Source organism: Centruroides vittatus, unplaced genomic scaffold (assembly GCF_030686945.1).
Source record: "Centruroides vittatus isolate TY-2023 unplaced genomic scaffold, ASM3068694v2 contig_488, whole genome shotgun sequence".
Taxonomy (NCBI): domain Eukaryota; kingdom Metazoa; phylum Arthropoda; class Arachnida; order Scorpiones; family Buthidae; genus Centruroides; species Centruroides vittatus.
This window is the reverse complement of record NW_027122276.1, coordinates 158,443-179,111: the sequence shown is the minus strand read 5'-3', so window position 1 is coordinate 179,111 and position 20,669 is coordinate 158,443. Positions and strand designations below refer to the sequence as shown.

At 28.3% G+C, this 20,669-nt stretch overlaps 1 protein-coding gene across 4 annotated transcripts in view; it reads left to right on the top strand.

Annotated features, from left to right (window-relative positions):
* The window catches only part of ftz-f1 (ftz transcription factor 1), a 94,530-nt gene that overhangs the window by 62,348 nt on the left and 11,513 nt on the right, over window positions 1–20,669 (top strand). The window contains exons 1-2 of one of the 4 annotated variants that reach the window (XM_067273769.1): window positions 13,933–14,038; window positions 17,662–17,958. In XM_067273769.1, coding sequence (XP_067129870.1) covers window positions 17,673–17,958 — 286 coding nt within the window. In that variant the 5' untranslated portion in view covers window positions 13,933–14,038; window positions 17,662–17,672. Of the gene's footprint in view, window positions 1–13,932; window positions 14,039–17,261; window positions 17,959–20,669 lie in introns of those variants that run through there. The other 3 variants (XM_067273768.1, XR_010881170.1, XM_067273767.1) reach the window with 3 other exon arrangements.

The following is a 20,669-nucleotide window of genomic DNA, read 5'->3' as shown; positions in this document are numbered from 1 at the left end:
TTTTTTTTTTGTGGGTCAAATAAAATATATAGTAAACCTGTGTAAACCAGAATTGCGCGGTACTGAATACTGTATTTTTCCAGTTTGGAAGGTTTCCATTTTGAACGTTCTTTTCTAACATAGAAAATCACTCTGTTTTATAGAATTTTTCTGTTTAGGCTGATTTCCTTTTTATTTGAGTTTCTGTTTTGGACAGGTTTCACATTACACTGTGTAATTAGATAAATATTTTAACATTAACATAACCAGAATTAAGAAATACAGTAGAGCGTCGATAAGTGGAACCAATTGGGGACTGGGGTCCTTCCAGTTAATGATTTGTTCCAGTTTCCGACTTTGTACGAAAAAATACATTAACCTGTCCGATGTTCAAATTTTTCTCCGTTGCGTATCGCTTCCTGTTGAATTTTTCTCCGTTGCGTGTCGCTTCGTGTTGAATTTTCGTCGATTTTAAGCCTAACGAAAATTTTTATAATAATCATCGAGGCTATCGTATCGTTAAAAATTATTTCTGCATTTTGTACAAACAAAATAAATATATTAAAGAATATAAAAAACATGAAAATTATACTTTAGAAGTAAGTCTAGTATCAAAAACATTCGATTCAGCACGACACAGTCCGACTGAAAATCGTTCCACTTACCGACGTTCCACTTATCGACGCTCTACTGTACTTATAAAATCCTGAAAAGACAATTAATTACTACACAAATATGGGATCTCACTGCACAATTCAAAATTCTCATTAGATTATAATAAATCTAACTGATTTATTGAGAAATATATAAATTATATTTTCAAAATTATTTTGTGTGATATATGATATGTATGGTATGTTAATTAACAGTTTTTACTCATTAACTGTGATTTTTCATCATTTGAAACTGCAAAATATTTTTATGTACTGCTGGTTTTGAAGTATTCTTAATGCTAATTAATTCAAAGAAAAGTAGACATTTAATTCATTTGTAATTTATTTATAGGTATAAACTATTCTGTACATATTCAGTAATATAATTATTAGCCATGTATTAAATATTTTGTTTTTAGAAAAGCATTATTTAAGGATTGTATTTAAGCATTGTTTCTATTGTTTCTATAATCAAAATAACAACACATTGCAACACTAAGTAAATGAGCAATTTCAGAAACATACTGAAATTGGTTTTAGCCATACATAAAAAATTTAAAAATTACAATTTATATAATTATAATAAAGTAATATATAAATGAAAATGTAACATAATATTTATTTTATTCTATAGAAATATTTAAAATTTTTAATTATTATATTTAACAGTTCTAATTACTTATTACTACTAAAACTATTTTTAATAATGACAAAAATCATTATTGAATAACATTTATAATTATGAATTTTCATATATGTCTATATATACATTTGTCAATTACATGGATCAGTTCTGCACCAATAAATGAAATTTTGTATTGTAGTTTATATCTTTACAATTATTTTGCAATATTTAAATCACACCCAAAATTACTTGAATATCATAATCATTAAAAAAAATTATTTATTAGTAGTAGAATATACCAAATCCTTATGAAACCAAATTTATTTCTGTTAACTATATATGAATAATATTTAAATTTTATAAGTTAAAGGATTAAATAAATATAAGGATTAATAAATAACTTGTTCCATTTTTGAATTTGGAAATACAGTAATTGTTAAGTAATAAATTATTCTACAGTAATTGATATTTCTAAATTTCAAATTATTTGTAAATAACATGTTGATCGAAACAATGTTATATATTTTAAGAACATAAAATTATCATTATGTATGATTTAGTTTTTCTGTGAATGTTGGCATGACTATTTAATAAAAAAACTAAAATGATAATTCTAATTTTTTCACATCCTATGTAAAATGCTTTCTTTTAATATATCAGAGAATGTTTTGAGAACAAATTCTAGACTTTTTAGTATTTGTTTTAATATGTTATATACAGGGCCAGATTAACCAATAGACAAATTTGACAAATGTTTAGGGCCTGTAATTCAGAGGAGCCTGGCTTCAGTGCAGAATCTTTCTCTGTTTTAAAACAAGTTAAAAATTATTTAAGAAATTCGATAGGACTGGAAAGGCTGTCTGTAACAATGCTTACTAAAGAAAAAGACAGTCTCAAATGGCTAGATTGATCAATTTTCTGAAAAATTTTTGAAATCCAAAAACAAAAAGTTTAAATATTTTAAAGGCTGATTAATGGCTAAAATTATATACCAGACATGGGCAAATGCAGCTCCGAGAGCCACATGTGGCTCTTTTTGAGTTATATGCTGCTCTTGCTGAAAGTGTTAATTCCTGCTTTTTATTATTATTTTTACAATTTTATTTCCACAATTTTGTGAAAATATGTAATTATATATATGTAATATTTAGTAATTTATTTCCAAGTTGGTGCAATAAATTAAATTGACATTTCAAATCTATTCTTTTAAAACAAGTTCTTGACCCAGATGGGGGACATCTTATCCTTTCCTGCCTTACCATACTATCCTCCACAACAGTACAGAACTGCAGCTCCCATGCATTTTGCAAAACCTACATTTCGGCTCCCACTGAACTCTTGCTTGCCCACCTCTGTTATATACATTTTTCGTTGTACCAGAAACTCTTTTGTTGTACAGTTATTATTGTATTAGTGTTTGTATTCTCTATTATTAATAAAATTTTAAGTGACATTATTTAAGATTTGTTTAGAAGCAACTTATTTAAATGGGGCCCCAATTTAAATTTTGTCTAAGGCCCGCTAAAGGCTTAATCCGGTGCTGGTTATATATATCTTTTTTATATGAATTTAAATGTGATAATTTAATAATAATTCTGTTATAAATGAAATGTAGTTTTCCTTAGTGCATCTTCTAGTATATACTGTATTTTATGGACTATAAGACGCACTTTTTTCTTCAAAAAATTGCCTCCAAAATTCAGATGTGTCTTATAATCTGTAGTGTCTTATAGTCTGTAGTGTCTTATAGGTATTTTTTAAAAAAATTGCTTAAAAATTAAGGTGCGTCTTATAGTCCATAAAATACGGTAGGGTAGATGTACCAGTTTTGGCCAGTGTACCAGTTCTGGCCAGAAAACAAATTTAACTTAAAAATATAATCACCACATATTCAAATCTATCCAATGAAACAAACTTTTATTGTTAACTGTTCACACAGTTAACAATACAAGTTTGTTTCATTTGTGATTATATTTTTAAGTTAAATTTGTTTTCTGGCCAGAACTGGTACTACACTGGCCAAAACTGGTACATCTACCCTATGTATTTATTAATAGTGATAAATTATTACTCTATTGATACTCAATTATTAATTATAAAAATTTAGATTTTTACATTAAAATATTGAAAGAGAATTTGTTTGAATTATTTTTAAAAAAATTCAATTAGTATTAAATTAATAATGCATCCAAAACTATTATTATAACTAGTAGCATAGTTGGAGTAAAATTTGAAAATATGCTTTTTAATTTTCCTTTTAATATATTAAAAACATTAAAATCATTCCCACGTGCTCGAAGTTTCTTGTCTTATCAATCGTTTTACTTCTTAAATCACATGATTTGATAAAATTGTATTCTTAATACACAATATGTAATAAAGTAATTCTCACGTATCTGCTTTTCATAATATATACCATATTTTTTCGATTAGTTTCTTGAAGCGTTTCACATCATTTTGTCATGTATGTATACGAAAGATTAAAACGAATTTCGACGGAAAATTTGATAATCTGTACAAACTCTCCCCCGTTTTAACCAAAATTAAGGCTGAACACGTTCTGCATAATTTGAAATAGACAAGTTATATAACATTTAATAGATACGTCTAGCACGTGAGCTAGCGGTTATTATTGTTGAAAATATTTGTCTACGGGGAGCTTCTTTTTCATTTACAAATAAATTTTAAGTTATGGCTAATGAAAATTTTTATTATTTAGTAACCATTTTAGTAATATTAATAGATACATTTTTTTTCTATTGTTTAATTTATTGTCAACGATAAGAATGCAAGAACCTCTCTTACTTCCGTAATACTTCGGATAATATACTGTAACGCTATTTAGTTAATGTTGAGGTCAAGCTTTGATACTGAGTGGGAGAGAAGATAGAAAGGCCAGGCCAGCTGGGGAGATGAGTTTAGATCTGTCCATTTTGAAGTAAGGGAAGAATGGTATTAGCATTTACATTGGACCTACCGTGCGAGTAATTACCAAGCTGACGTCATGGTTTTATTGAAACAACTCACAGATGTCCTCTTCGGTTTGCATAATTTTCCGTTTTATAAAGTCGAAAAAAATATGAGTTTTATCACCAGAAGAATCGATTTACTTAAAAACAGTCGCTTAAAATACAATATTTCTTGAAATGTTCGTCTTAGACTAACACACGATTTTTTTTAAATAAATGACGTAACTTCCGTCTCGAATGACCTATTTTAGACAGGAAATTCACTTATTTAATTAAGAAAATCATTTTTGAAATCTGTATCCAATATCGCAATCCTTTATTATTTGCTAAGTTAAAGCAAAATACTTTTTTTTATTGTCGCTTAGTTTAAACTTACTATAATAATAAATTATAAAATTTACCCCTGACGTCATAGCAATGTAAAGGAATGGATGGATAAATTTTTCTAGGATAAGTTAGTTTGAGATCACTGCCATCTGTTGTGAAAAATATGTATATAATTTTGTACAGGGGACTTATTTATTTGTGTTGTGTCTAGATACAAAAATTTATTTTCATAATTAATGTTAAAATACAATTAAGAAATATTATATATAAAAATTGTAATATTTAGTTTTCAAGTTTCCAGGTGTAATTTTATAGGAAATTCGTAAATATTTTATTCCTGCTTTCTTACATAATATTGAATACTATAGAATTCGAGTAATCAGTGAACTGTCATTTTATCTGAAAGAGAATAAACTAAAGTAATCGGATGTTATCACGCTTTTTAATAAACTCAAAGTACAAAAATATATAATATCCAATTGAATCAAAGAAAAAAGTTAATGTTGAAATATTGCTATTCTATCGGATGTTATTTTAATTAACATATTTTATAATGCATAATACTACAGTAAAATTATTATTATAACAATTTATTACTAATTTGTTATTTAAATACTCAATAATATATCAAGCATTGATAAATCTAATATTCAGCGGTAAGTTTCTAATTTACTTTGCAATCGGTAGTAATTAATATTTGTTAGAAATATCAATTTTTCAGATGTTTAAGTATCTTGTGAATTATTATTTTCTTTTCCTCCTCTTGCTTTGAACTTCCACTAAGCGAAGCATAATATAATTGGAGCAACTGCAAAATCGATGACAATTTTTAAATCTATAATATTGAAAACGTTTACGTAAGATTCATTTGAATATTATTGCATTTGAAAATTTAATTATTTATATTCAAATATTGTAAAGCTTTTGCTTTTATAACGCAAAAAAACGGGGACTTTGTTACCAATTGAAAACGTTTGCTAATTTTCAAAATATTCAATACTTTTACTTGAGTAAAATTATATTATTATATTCTAGAAAGTTACAAAAAGTTTAAACCTACCATTTTCGCATATAATTTAGAATTATGGTAGATATTTTTTACCTACTTTGCTATATTTTTACAGTTTATATTGGAACGTTACTGTATAAATTTTAGATATGGCAAGAGGGTGTAAAATATCTTTAAATCCTGGAATGCAATTGTTAAATTTACCTAAAGCAATAAGAGCGATTCCGTGGGTTGTATTAGAGAACAAAATGTTTCGATGGAAAATTGTTTTTTTATTATATTATTGATTGCTGAAGGATCGATCCTACTTTGAATCTCTAAAATTTCGTTAGTCTCGCAAGAAAGCCCTAATATTTGTCTCTAGAAATTTTATTATACATCTTCACGTTTTAACTAACTTTTTTAACCATCTTATCGGTTCGTTCATTTCTTGCATCAATAATTAATTTATGATTTACTTGTAAAAACTGATCTAGTTGTACTATTAATTTAATGGACTACTACAACTAGATTATTACTTTCATATAATTGTATTATAATACCGATAAAATTGTCCATATTCCTCAGTTGTTAGTAGTTTTAAAAATTTCAGTATTATTAATTTTGTGGTGTTAATTAAAAGAATAAGGTGTCAAATTATTTAGGAATTTTAAAGTGTTCGAGCTTGAATTATTGTCAAACCAGAGCATTTATTATTTTATTAAACTATTTATTACAATTTTAGTAACATCAGTAGAAGTATTATTATTATTTTTTTTCGATGTACATTTAATTTAATTTTCAATTTTATATTGGTTTATTTTTAGTTTAAACAGTCGGACGTATGTAAAAATTTATGCTCCAATCTGCGTTTGAAGTTTTCCTCTATTAGTAAACATTATTGTCGCAGGTGACGTAAATCGATACGCTTAATTTTACATTCGAGTAAAATAACGATGAGGAACTAATAAAAAAGATTTTTCTACTGTGTTATATAAACGTAATTTTAAATTTAATCTGGGATACATTATGTATATAAATATCATAGAATTGCATACTTGATTGCTTTTTGCGTTTTATTCTGTATTTTAAGCTTGCTGTTTACGGTACATACACGCAATGCAAAAAGAAAGACAAACACAGTTAAAAATTTTTTTAAAATATTCTCGTTTTTAAATTTCTTTGATGTTTTCATGTTAGGCTTTATATTAAAAAATAATAATTTTAAAATTTGTAATAAATAAATATTCATTTTCTTTAAAAGTTAGTTGCACTAGAGTGGCGATGTTTGAAAAAATTTTTGTATAAATAATATAAAATTTTGTCTTGTAAATTTCTAATTAGTTTTAAAAACTTTAAAAAATTTTCTCGTGTATAATCGTGTTTTAAAATTTCATTCCTTTCCGTTTCGTTCCTTTGGCAATTTACATAAGCGCAAGCTATCAATCAATGAAGTGAAAACTGCCATCTGGTGAGTAATTCATAAACGTGGCTAATGATGTTCGTTAATGCGGTGGTGTAGTAAACTAATAAACGCGGTTTTATGTTAACAAGAAAATTTCTAAAGCATTTATAATCATCTGTTAAAAAATTACTCTAAGTTAAGAGTAGTTAATAAATATAACAATAATGTAATTTAAAATTTATCTGTTTTTAAATTCTTTTAAAAGTGCCGTGCATTAAAAGTCGTGGCGTAAAGCGAGGTTAATAAATTCAGACATTTTATATTGGAACATTATAAATTATAGTTCATAAATGCGGCGAAAGATGTAGCCGACATCCCGAAACAAATTATGTTAGTTATTAACGCCAATTGTTTCAATAATCTCTGAAAACTCCTATCGGAAATAATCCACAATTATCCTCTTGGTTATCCATAACAATTATCCATAAAAATAACCAATCGAATTTCAGATTTTTTTTTAATCTTAAACCCAATTGGTTACTTTTATGGATTCCCCCTCCATATTAGATAAGTCTCTTTTCAAATAACTATAAATAATTTTATTATTATTATTATTATAGGATTTTTGTAAATTATTAAAACTATTATATATTTCGTCTTTATTTTATTCTATGAAGGTTTAGAAAATAATTAAAAATTCTGGTTTTGGTAAACAAAGATTATATCTTGTATATTCAATTTACCGCTTTAATTTTGACGTAAAAAAATTATCATCACGTGGCGATGAATTTACTACGTGTTCTAATTCCAGTTTTAATTCAAGGATAATTTAATTAATTAATAGATCATAAATCGAAATGCGTTTAAATTTATACCGATATCTGTTTATTTATAACATATGCCTGCATTATTAACTTAAAATTTGTATGTTGTTTAAAAAATAAACCTTTTTTTTACTTTTTTGTAATAATAATCGTTGGCTAATTCAACAAGTTTTGAATTCTCTTTCCCTTGCGTGTTCTCTGCAGTTATCATAATAAAAAGATAATGGGTTCGATTCTATAAAACTAAGAATTTTTAAACCCCAACTCTCGATTTTTTAGTGTTTATATATATATATATATATATATATATATAGAAAGTCGAGCATTTATTTATTAATTTATGATTGAAAAATACCAAAGCGAATGTTTTATCGCATTCTCGTCAATGACGTTTGTTCCGTAAATGAGGCCAGTAGGCCAACATGCTAATCTTTCATTTCTATCTGCTGTCACTTTTTTTTTTATCTTTTCACTTTTTGTTTAGGGTGGGGTTTGGGCATTAGCTAACGTTGCCACTGGATGGCGCCACGTTTAAGGTACCGTAAGTCGAGATTAAAATTGATAAAGGGGAAAAAATCACCCGATTTTTACCAAATTGGGTATTTTTCGAAATTATTTTAATTGTGATATTTGCGTATTAATCGTCAGAAAGTGGATACGCTGTACGTTTTTTCGATATCGAGATTATAATAATAATAATGTTTCTCTGTCTCTGATTACACCAATTTGTAAATTATAGGTTGACCTGATCTCTTTTTTTCTCTCAAATCTGTCCTTTCTTCTCCTTACCCAGTAACCTTCACCTCAATCTCCGTCGAAGTAGGCGTCGGGCGACGAAGCGAAAAAAAATAAAAACTCAGACCCGTTTGTAAACCGGATTGATCGGTTTAAAGAAAGCACCTGTTTGACGGAACAATGTTGAGATTAGCAAAGAGGGAGGAACAACCCGTTACACTATTTTACATTTATATATAGTATATCGAATTTAGTTTACTATTATTACTGTATTTAAATCCAGGGTTTTAAACGTGTGATTGCTTTAATCGGCAAGAATTTAAATACTTCTATAGATAAATCCTACAGAAATTTATTTATGTATTGCATAGACAATAAATTTCGTGTGTTCTGTCGTATGTAGACAAGTTATAAAATTCCACATTTTCATCATTAACATGAGTAAACTATTTTTTTTTTTTTTATAGTGCAGAAATTCTTCGTAGATTTTGTAACGTTCGCGTATCACTTTCAAAGTTAAAATATATATAAATAGCAAGTATTAATGCAGTTATGATTTAATTTCAATATATAATTAATTTCGTTAATATTTCGAGCTACCGGTTGGAATCGATTAAAGCTAATTGCTAGTATCTATTATATAAATAAATAAATCTTAGAGTATTCCAGAATTGCAATTTATATGCAATTATGTATTTATGGGGTGATAAGATCTAAAATCTGAGAATTTTAAGGTGGATTTTCAAATGTATTTTCTCGTAATTTTCTGTTGGAAAATATTGAAAAAATTAATTGTTCTTATGGTGCTGAATTTGGAAGTTTTAACAAATTTTATTCTTTTTCAGATTTTTAAAATAATTATAGAAGCTGAATAAACATCTTATTTACTAATATGACGTTGTTTTTATGTTGCCTTTCCAAGGTTGGATGTGAGCGAACTTTTAAAATACTCGCATTTACTACTTTTGCCTGTATAAAATATATTTTTGTTTTTTAATTTCTCAATTATTCTTACTTTATAACTTAGTTCGGTAAATTAATGATGAAACGAAAGAATTTGGTAATTTCTCTATAGATTTCTTGTGTGTACGAATTCAAAAACTAAAAAGTATCATTTAATTGATAAATTCGGAACTAAATCCATAAGAAGTGCATATTTATACGTAAACATAAGTATTAAAATATATTTACAATATTCAATTAAGATATATAATTTTCATCATTATAAAGATATAAAACAAGAATATTTTAGTAGTATTGTTTTAAAGCATTCCAGTCAGTATTAGTTAAAAACAATATAAGATTTAATGTATTTACGACAGGAGTATTGAACGTTGGCTGAATATAATATAGAAATATGAAACAAAAACATTTTCATATAACTTATTAAATTCAATTTTTTTTTCATTTATAGAAATATGATAAATCTATAAATGATTGATTTTTATAGTTCCGTAAAAGTATAATAATAAATTTCTCTATTTTTGCGGACTAATTTTTATGGTTAAATTATTGATTTATTGGTGAGATTATAATTTTCTTAATGGGGTAAGGATGATGTTTCTATCAAAAAATTATATTTTAAGTTACATTGAATTCGGAACTGAATTTATTTTTCAGATTTTTTTGTAATAAATAAACATCTAATATTATTCTTATAACTAATTTATTTGAGAGAATTTAGAGACAAGAGACGTGTTTATTCAAGTACATGCGATTCCATAGTGATATTTACAGTATTTAATATGCCTATTTATCTCTTCCGAATTTACAGGTAGATTAACTTTCATTTTCGCGGGATTTGTTTAAGTCGTAAATCCTACGCCTACTTTCCCGCATATAGAAATTGCCATGACCTCATTCCTATTTCTCTTACCCGCCACATTTTCCCTCTTTCTACGTCTATTTCTTAGTCAGAAGCATTAGAACAAATTGATGAAGAATATTGAAATAAATAAGGCTCGTTGTTAGTATAAGAGTTATTTCCTATACTCGGCGATGTCGAGAGACCCTACGAGGATTACTAAAATAACCGAACGGAACGAGGAATCAATGGCAAATTAGCAAGATCTGACTATCAAAAGGAATCCGCTCGAGGGTAAAAATATGTCCTTCGGTTCGTCTTGACCTAATTTTTCCTAGGGATTACATATTCACTACTTTATGGGGACGACCTATCTCAACTCTTTCGATCTCTAGTCATTTCGGATTTCTTATCGTGTTCCAATAAAGGAAACGCTAGATGCGTTATACAGTTCTAATTATGTCACAAATTGAGAATTTTAAGAAGAATTGTAGATCCAGTTAAATATTTTATAATAAGTCGACAGCTCTAACATTCAAACCATTGACTTTCATATCAAATTAATCATAAAATATACTGGAAATAGACGTTTTACATTCTGATTATTTTCGTTCGTGAAATTTCCAATGAAAATTTGAAAACAATTTCAGAAATCCACGATCGAGTGAATATTATAAACGATCATTTTTACAAATGAAACAAGTTTGATTCCATTAAAAAAAGGATAAGTGATTCAAAACTTTCTCAGTCGTTTTTTTTACTGATTTTTTTCGTATACTTTTTAAAAAATTAATCTAGAACATAAAGTGAGCGATTTTTGTTCATAAATGTGGAATTTCTGTTTTAGAAGTTGTCACAAGTTATAATAATACGACCTTGCTCTAGTTTTAACACTCTCCATTGCTGTATCGTGCTCGGTGATGTAATAGTACCGAACAGAGGAAGAATGTAAACGTTTTAGATCAGTTGGCCCAAAAGTAAACTAAAATGCGATATTTGTCTGACATTATTAGAAAGCAAAGGTAGGAAAGACAAATCTCATCGTAACTTTTACCTAAAATAAGAAAAATGAGGTCACTAGAGGTCACTCGAAACAAAATTATTTCGTTATAAATTATTGTTTAAATTAAAGCTTAATTAAAAACGTTCTAATACAATAATGTTTTCTTTTTTTATAAATAGATATTGCCCTAAAAAGAACGGGAAAAAATTGTTCCAGAATTATAAATTTAAATAAATTATATTGTCGTCTTCGTTCTCTGTTTATCCATGGCAACGCAATTAAAATAAAACTAAATAAGTATTTGAAAAATTAATTATTATTAATTCAGGATTGAATTATATCAATTAATATTTTCCAGCATTATCCGAATAGTAATATACATTCATCTTTTATATTGTCATGCAAAAAGATATCGATTTTAACAGTTGAATAGCTCAAAAGAATATTAAAATTGTTCACTGGAAAAAAAATTAAATATTTGCATTTTAATCCTTTAAACTTTATAAAATAAACAATGGACAAATTCTAAAACTTAACAATTTTTTATTTAACAAAAGTTGATTTTGAATTGAAGTATATTTCTAATTGAAAACGATTTTGTTTTCGATTAGAAATATACTTCTATCTAAGGCTTGAAAATTTATACAATTTTTAATCATATTTTCAATTTATTTCATTTAAAATATATGCTTTCCACCTCAAATTACTAGTGGCTTGCCCCTGAACATCATACTTTTCCTTTAACAATAGAGTCGTGCTGGTCATCTATTTAACACCTTACGGGAAAAAATTCTTGAATTGAAAAAAACAACTTCCAATTTGCATGGAAAGTTCGTATATAGTTAATTGGGACATTCTGCCCCTAAGCTTTGCATATCTATCTCGGTTTTCATCTATCTAACTCTGTTTTCGAGATGGAGGAAAGACGGACTGACGACAGTGGGAATTTATAGCTCTACAATTTTTTAAATTGCCACCCAATAGCGTCATTTATTGTAAGACTTTTCGCGCTGTGGCAAGAAGGACATGTATCGGGGTTTTTTCGTCATCAAAAAAATGAATAGTTAACTGACGAAATTCGATATAAATTTCAGATAATTTTACTAAATGTTTACTAGAAATAAGAATTGTTTTGTATTATATCAATTATATTCTTTTTTTAGAGCAGTTATTGCTTCATATAAGTACACAGATGATGCAAAACAGTTATCAAACCTGTCATAAATATAGGCTAGTTTATAGTAATCATATTCATTATCACGTAAGAAAAATATATTCTACCTCCCATGTGTTTAAACTTAAAAATTTTAAGGGTTGATTCCAATAAAAACTGTTCACTGCAAATTAAACCCTCTGCTTGTCGCAGAATTGATTGAGCTGCGTAAAAACTAGATGTAGGTCAATTGTTACACTATCTTCGGCCTTTTCGTGCCGTTAAATCTGCATGCGCTTACACTTTAATTCTGTTAGCTTAAATTTATATAATTTTATTAGAATCGAATTTATATTTGGGGTGTGTGTGTGTGTTTAGTATATAGCCTAATATGATTTTCATATCGTCCGAATTATGACAAAAGGGGACATTTGACACGTTTTCGTAACGTAGGAGGGTTTTTAACAGTTGGATGATACTAATGTTACAGGAAATAGTGTGTTTACTTTTCATTGTGGTTTAAGTTCCGTTCTCGATATCACGCCCCAAATTTACAGGTTGGCATTTGTATCATCTTGTAAGTTTTTTTATGCAAACAGTGAAAGTAATAACATATAAATACAGCCGGTCACGAATTCTAAATATAAAAATTCCGCCTTACGTGATTTTATTTAGACTTTCATTTATCATTTTCTCTGAACAGCGCTGAAGGATCAAATATTGATTGGTGCGAAAATTTACCAAGAGATGGCGCCAGTTAAAATTACTTTTCTAATTTTACTAATAGTGTATGACATCACATCCGGTTGTAAAGAAGGCATCAGATGTGACTGTTCGATTTTCTCAAAATTAGCAATGAAGAAAATTTCGAAACATAACATAACATGAAAAACTGTTCTTTAAAATACATAAATAGCCCATTAAATATATTAATATGTAGACAAAAGATTTATTTGATATTTACCCCGTTTTGCTCGTATTATTGAGTAAACTACTGTCGAAATCTTCAAAGAAACCCTCCCATTCATTTAGATACCATAGAATTAAACAGGTTATCAGAAAACCCACATATATCCTATTCCCTAAACGGTTTAGCCTATTTTTATAAAGTTATCTTGTTTATATAATTTCTAAATAGAACGGTTTTAAAAAGTATTCCATGGTCGAAATTCGAATTTATGTTATAATCATTTTCATTGATCGCAAAATTCATTTAATGATTCTCATCGTTAAAACCTTAGCTTATATTTTTATATAGGCCAATGCCAGTAACTCTAATGTTGAAATAACTTTTTAATGGTTTTTTTTATAATATCGCATTAATATATTGTTTTTGCAGTTGGCATAGAATTAAAATTTTAAAACATAATAAACTGTATAAAATTATTTCGCAAGAAAATGGAAATAAATTATTGCATATTTAAATTATATACATTTTCTGTTTGAAAGCGAAATTTGTATGCAATGTTATGAAAGTCAACAGATTCTAGAATATTTTAAAACGTTCTTATTGCATCTATATTTGATCCATTGGTAAACTACAACTGAACTTAGTTTTACTATAGTTTTAAAAGTAGGGATTACTACTATTAAAATAAGTGCATATCATAAATATCGGTATGTATGACATAAATATTATCGTTAGCAATAACTAAGAGTGATTAAATTCAAATACAAATTGCGTGTATCAATTACAGAATAGCTTTCTGCTTAAGTTTCAAAAGTCCTTTGAGAATAGTTTTTAGTATAAAGGAATTGTCATTCGCCAACTCAATTACTAAATGTAGCGTAATAAGGGAAGAACGATCTTAGTTTTCTTATGACGCCAACAAAAGAAGTGGCGTCACGTTACGTCAAGTGACGCGAACGTCACTTAATTCCATCGTAGAGATTACGAGTCGACCCCGTTGTGACATCTGGCTTTCGAAGAGCGTTTGTACGTTAAAATGAGGTCGTACGTTGTGCAACACCTCTTCTCCGATATAGGCCACTCGGGCTGTATGTTAGTGTGTATCCAGTTCAAGAGCATGCTAGTGAGATCTCGCTTTCCCTAGAAACTCTCACTATCAACGTAATGTCAATTTTCTAATAAAAATAGGTCACCCACTTTTCTACAGCAACCGTCCCATTTTCTTGTTTGTAGTTTTCTCATAACGTTCTCTACCTTCGATCTATTCCATGTCATTAATTGTCCAGATATCCGTTTTTCGTTTTTTTAACTCTAAATTCTCCTCTTCGCGTGTATGCGGCACTCGTGTTTAAGCGACTTGCTTAACTGGTCTAGAATAAGTTGCCTTTTTTTTTATATCTCCTGTTACAAATGCTGTTTATATAGCTTATTGTATGTTAATATCTAATTTTAATTGACAATAAACATTGAAAATGTCATTTTTGTCAGTCTGGTAACATTTCATCAGTATTGTAGACTTTTCTACCTTTATTTGAATATTTTAATGAAAAATAAATGTGGAGATCAATTGATTTTTGTTATCCAACAATGCAAGTTACTTGAAACATTTGCCTTACCCGATTATATTATATATATGTATACACTCAAATTATATTTTTCTGGATATTTTCTTAATTTATATGACTATAACTAAGATATGTACAGTATATAGTAATTAATTTTAATGTTTAGATATGATTTAAAACATCAAGAAGCATTCAAATTGTATCATATTAAACGAGCTGTTCTGTATAAAAATAATATTTCAATTAAAAGATTTGTCTAGTTTTACATCTGAAAAATATTAGCCCTTTTGTACATATTAAAATTTGCATTTATTTATTGAGATTATAACTTAGCTATTCACGATTTCTACGTTTTTATCAATGTTTTAACTTTATTACAAATCTTTATGAAGGGAGATGTTTTACAATATTTATTAATTTGAACGATTATAGCTATTTTCATAAGAATTCCTTATAATAGACTTAATGATGATGATGATTAAATGTAATTTTTTGGTAAAATATAACGAAAAAAACTATTACTACTATATTTATAGTTAGATATTATTTTTAAAAAAATAAAATAAATTATTACGATATTTTCTCTCTTAAATATCGTAGAAAGATTTAGGCTATGAACTTAATTACAACTAGTACATTCTTAGGTTGGAATAAACCCAAGTGGTTTTTGACTTTTGGATAAGTTTGTTTATAGTAAAAACTTAAATGATTTTTAGTTTGTTTTCTTAAAGATAAACTTAGAAAATTGTTTTTAATTCATAAAAATCCCGTAGATAATTTTATGGAAGTTTATTTATGATCTATTAATGTTTCATTCCTATATCGATAAAATAAATTTTAAAAAATTTTCATCTCGAGAATTGAAAATTTTGTTTGCATAATTAAATAGTAATAATAAAATTAACGCAGAAAATTTTTATTAATTTTTAATTTATTATATAATAGTGGCAGATATACGTGTAAACATATATATTAGTTTAATTAATGTATATTAAAAATCTTTGATTTCTTTTTTATGATTCTCTTCTTAATCGTTATAGATTAACGTACATAAATTGAAATTCGCTTAAATGATGTCTTCACTTTAAGAACTGCGCTAAAATTTTCTGACAGAAATGTTTATTAATGGATTTAAGAGAAAGTAAAATTAGTAATAATGTAAATGTAAACAAAGAATAACTTTACTTTCTAAGAAAAAAAAAATATATATATATATGCAAAGCGGAATAGGATGAAAATCATAAAAATGTATCATTTTTACAAAATTGATTTTTTTTTAATGCCATATATCGATTAGGTGGACTTTTCATTATAAAATCATATAGTTTTATCAATATTATATTTTTTAAAAAATTGCGCTGAAATTTAAACTGTTGAATTTCAATAATAATCGAGAACAAATTGAATGACGCATCATTTCATACGTGAAACCATTCATGAGTTGGAGAGACAAGAGAGATACTCCTTAAAAAGTAAAGGTCATAGAGGAGTAAAATGCATTATAAAAGAAATGTTTTAAAAATTACATTTTATTTATTTTGGGATAATAAAATTTGAATACACGAATAAAGTATTAATATTATCTCAAATGTTAGATTCATAGTTTACTGTAACTTTGAACAATTCCATATGATAGTGTTCTGCGATAAGTGAAAACGTCACATTATTTTCATTCAGGTAATCGTAAAATTGATTATATGTTTTGAAAATAGATAAAGATACATATTTATTTTTTTAGAGATATATAATCGGTATAAAATTGTGCGTAATAGATTTCTTCGTATTATTATTTTTTTTATAATTAAAATCTTTAAAAAGAAATTTGAAAGAAGAAAATTAATAGGCAAGTTGAGGCTCGGTTTACAGAGATTCACTAATGTATAGCATTAACTAACGTATGTTATTTAATAGTAGAAAATGGAACGTTTAGAATTGAGTTGATTGATGGAGTTCGTTCATTCTATTAAGGGAGTCTAAATTCCTAGTTAGAATGAAAATTGACTTAACGTTTAAAAAATTATACACTAATAAAATTATTATAGTTAATAGTTCGTAAAAAAGAAATTATTTATTAATTTGATGTTAAATTTAATCGATTTTTATTATCGATTTGCAATTTTAATTATAATTGTTGCTTTAAATACACAAGTGATAGGTTTTTTTTTTTTAAATACGATATTCCCGGAATTCGAATCTAGTCTCACGGCCCCAATTGCTGACATAACATTGAAGCGATCCCTCCTTCCAATTACACAACTTTTCTCACTGAAACGATGATGTCGTCATTTGCAACGCGCTCGAAATCCGAACGTTTTTCGCATAAGAGAAAGTGAGAATTAAAAAAAAAATAAGAGTCGTTTTGTAACGACCGCTACGCCATCCAACCCACCCAGCTGGTTGTTAAGCTGCCATCAACCAGCCATTGGCTAGAAGTGGGTCAGGCTGGTTGCGCCGACTCAGTCGCTTCTGACATAGACCCACTGGGTCGGCTCTATACTTGTAGGTCGTATTAGTTGGTCGCTCACCATTCACGCCATCACCACCAGAAACGGCGTTCGCACTTTCGTTAACGGTATGAAATTAAATCGTTGAAAGTGTGTCTAGTATCTCCTGCGTCATGTACCGATTAGATGTTGATAGACCCTCTTGATGATACAACGCGTTTGTCAACAATGATATCTTCAGCGTCTCTCATGGATACTTCTGCATGTTTTTTGCCAGCTACCCCATCGATGTTGTCTGGACCGACTCCTACACCGACGGAGTATCATCACGACACTCCGGACACCAAAGAAGGGATTGAAGAACTTTGTCCCGTTTGTGGCGACACTGTGTCGGGTTATCATTATGGTCTGTTGACGTGTGAATCTTGTAAAGGTTTCTTCAAACGAACAGTGCAGAACAAGAAAGTGTACACGTGTGTCGCAGAAAGGAAATGTCATATAGATAAAAGTCAGAGGAAACGTTGTCCGTTTTGCAGATTTCAGAAATGTTTAGAAGTTGGCATGAAGCTCGAAGGTAAGTTTTCTTTTTTTAAATTTATATCTGCTTTTGTTATCACGTGTCACTAGAAAGAATAGTTTGATTTTCGTGTAGCTATCCTGACGTGAAATGGCAGGTGGAACCTGCTGGTTTCACAGGTGGTACACGTGTCATGAGAGAGAGAGAGAGAGTCCTCCGGTGTTGTTATTTAATTTTCTTAAGTGATCTCGAAGATATCTAAAAAGTAATTTTTCAGAATAGCTGTCGTATTCGAAAGATTGGCGTAAAAGATTTAGATTTTTATATTTTTGTTGTATACCGACTGTTCCTTGAATAAATTATAAAAACTACTGAATCAATAGTCAGTTCTAAAGAAAAGTATTGTCATGGTTGGTTTCGCTTTTCAAAAAATAGAGGACAAGGCTAAATTTTGTCGGGAGTGAAAGTGAAGTTATGCATGAACGTGATATACAAAGAATGATAAGATATTATTAATGTGACTAATTATAAATTCGTCTCTAAGTTTAAAATGTTCTAAACAACTTTACGACAGGTGTGCTTTTCTCAAAAAAGTATTTTAGAAGTTACCGAATAACCCGTCCCCTTAACGGCAGTTTTGCCAGCAGCGATAACATTGAATTATTTAAGTGGTTTGCGGCCAAATCCTAAGTACTCCAGATGTTTTTGTAGCTAATACTATTAAGTATGATGATGATATTCGCCCTGCAAATCTTATTCAGAATCATCCCTTATGTAAGATTTTTATTATTTAATGTTTAGGAATTTCATATTAATTAATTCTTCTTCGGTTCGACTTCTTAATGAATTAATTTAGGAGAATTTATTACGTCATCTTGATTTAAACATTCTAAATATTCCGAAATAAATTACGTTAAAAACTAAAAATATCACAATAAATTATGCTGGCATGTTTTACCTTGTTAGTCAATATTTCATAAGCTTAAGACTTCAGCTCTTAAATATAAAAATATACAGTAAGAATTAAATTGATTAAAAAGAACAATTATAAATATTAGCCATTTGTTTTGAGAGATTAGTTTAGATACCACGTGTTTTTTTTTCTTTTTAAACCGACAGAGGCTTTCTCCAATTTTTATCTTGTTCTGGAATGAAAATTGGGTCGACCCCCCTCCTTTTTTTAACTGGGAGGGTCTTTGGTATAGACGTAATTCATTTATAAAAGAACGGGTGATTCCATTTATCGACGACTAAAAACCCGGTAGATGAGTGACATCGCATCCGGTTTGTTTGTATGTCCGTGACGCGTCGCTTCCCGTTTCTCTCTCGCGTGACGTCACAGTTCGCGCATGGCGAATTTGTTCAGTCGATTTCGCTTCCAACGTGATAGTTGTCAGTGGGTTAGTAGGTCTGCGATGATTCACGAAGAATTTACTCAATAGTTTTTACTTTCTTAAAGTAATTTAAGATTGTTCATAACTTAATTTAACATAATACATATGACCGATAAGTTTAGCAAACAATAATAAAGCAATTTCACCGTAAAAAAGTAATAATAATAATAATAGTGTGTTTTCTAACGTTACCACATGTTTTTGTTTTATAAATCTCTCGATGCCATTTTATGAACTTATGAGGCTAAAGTCAAATTGTCATTTCCGTTAACGCGTGTACGTAATTGCGTATGTGATCAGCTGTAAGTCTATAGTGATAAAACGACAGTTATGTTTGTATTGACGGCGTAATGTAGCCTCATTCCTTGCAAAGTGGGTCAGTGGGTCTTCAGACGAAATTGAAAGTTAGTTTAGGCGATGCTAAATTTAAATTGGGTCCTGGATATGGATGGAATAATTTACTTTCACTTCTTTTAATGTTTTTCCCCTTTCCTTTCCCCTTTTTTAAGTTTAGAATCGTGTTGTAGGGCACTTCTTTTAAGTGTTGAATAGAATAAATTAAGTTTTTAAGGATGAGCTGCCAGGTGGTTTTTTTTTCTATTTATAATGGAAACATCTAATTTGCATGCGGGCTACTTCTTCAAGTAGGACTATATATAAATAACATATGTGAGTATGGTATTTAATTTTATGGAAATAAATTTGTAGAAAGCTGATTTTATTTTGAAATACGTAAAATCAGAATGTAATGGTTAGAATACGCTTTACATTCTGGTGTTACGTCTTACTTTCCATCGGTGATCATTTAAAGATACAGCATGAACCTATCTATATGGAAATGTTCCAGTTCGAGAACCCAGACCACACCCATAACTCAGCATCTGACTTTCAAGGCTATCATTTAACCTACTTACCTCGTTTGGAACTGATTTGTAATCAACGGATTCTCAATACAAGTTATTTATTCGAACAAATTAGTTTTTGTTATTCAAAATTTTTGAAAAAGTGAAAAGATAATACAAGATGGCTGCGTTAGCGGGCCAACTTTTATACTTTTGTATCTTCTCGAAAATGTTGAACATACGTTTCTAGTTAATTTGTTACATTTACAGTATTTAGTACTATTTTATATTTATTAACGTATGAAATATTTAAAGTACTTTTTGAAAAACTCAAATAAATTGTTCGCTAGTTACAATAGTATATATAAGCGCATACACTAAATATAAAAGCAAAAATGAACGAAGTTATTCATAATATGCACAAAAATATATATACGTGTGCGTGTACTATGAATGAATTTCGTCGTCTTTGCTTTTGAAAAGGAAACAAAAAAAAAAAATTAAAAAATGAAAGGTTTTATCCTTGTTTCTA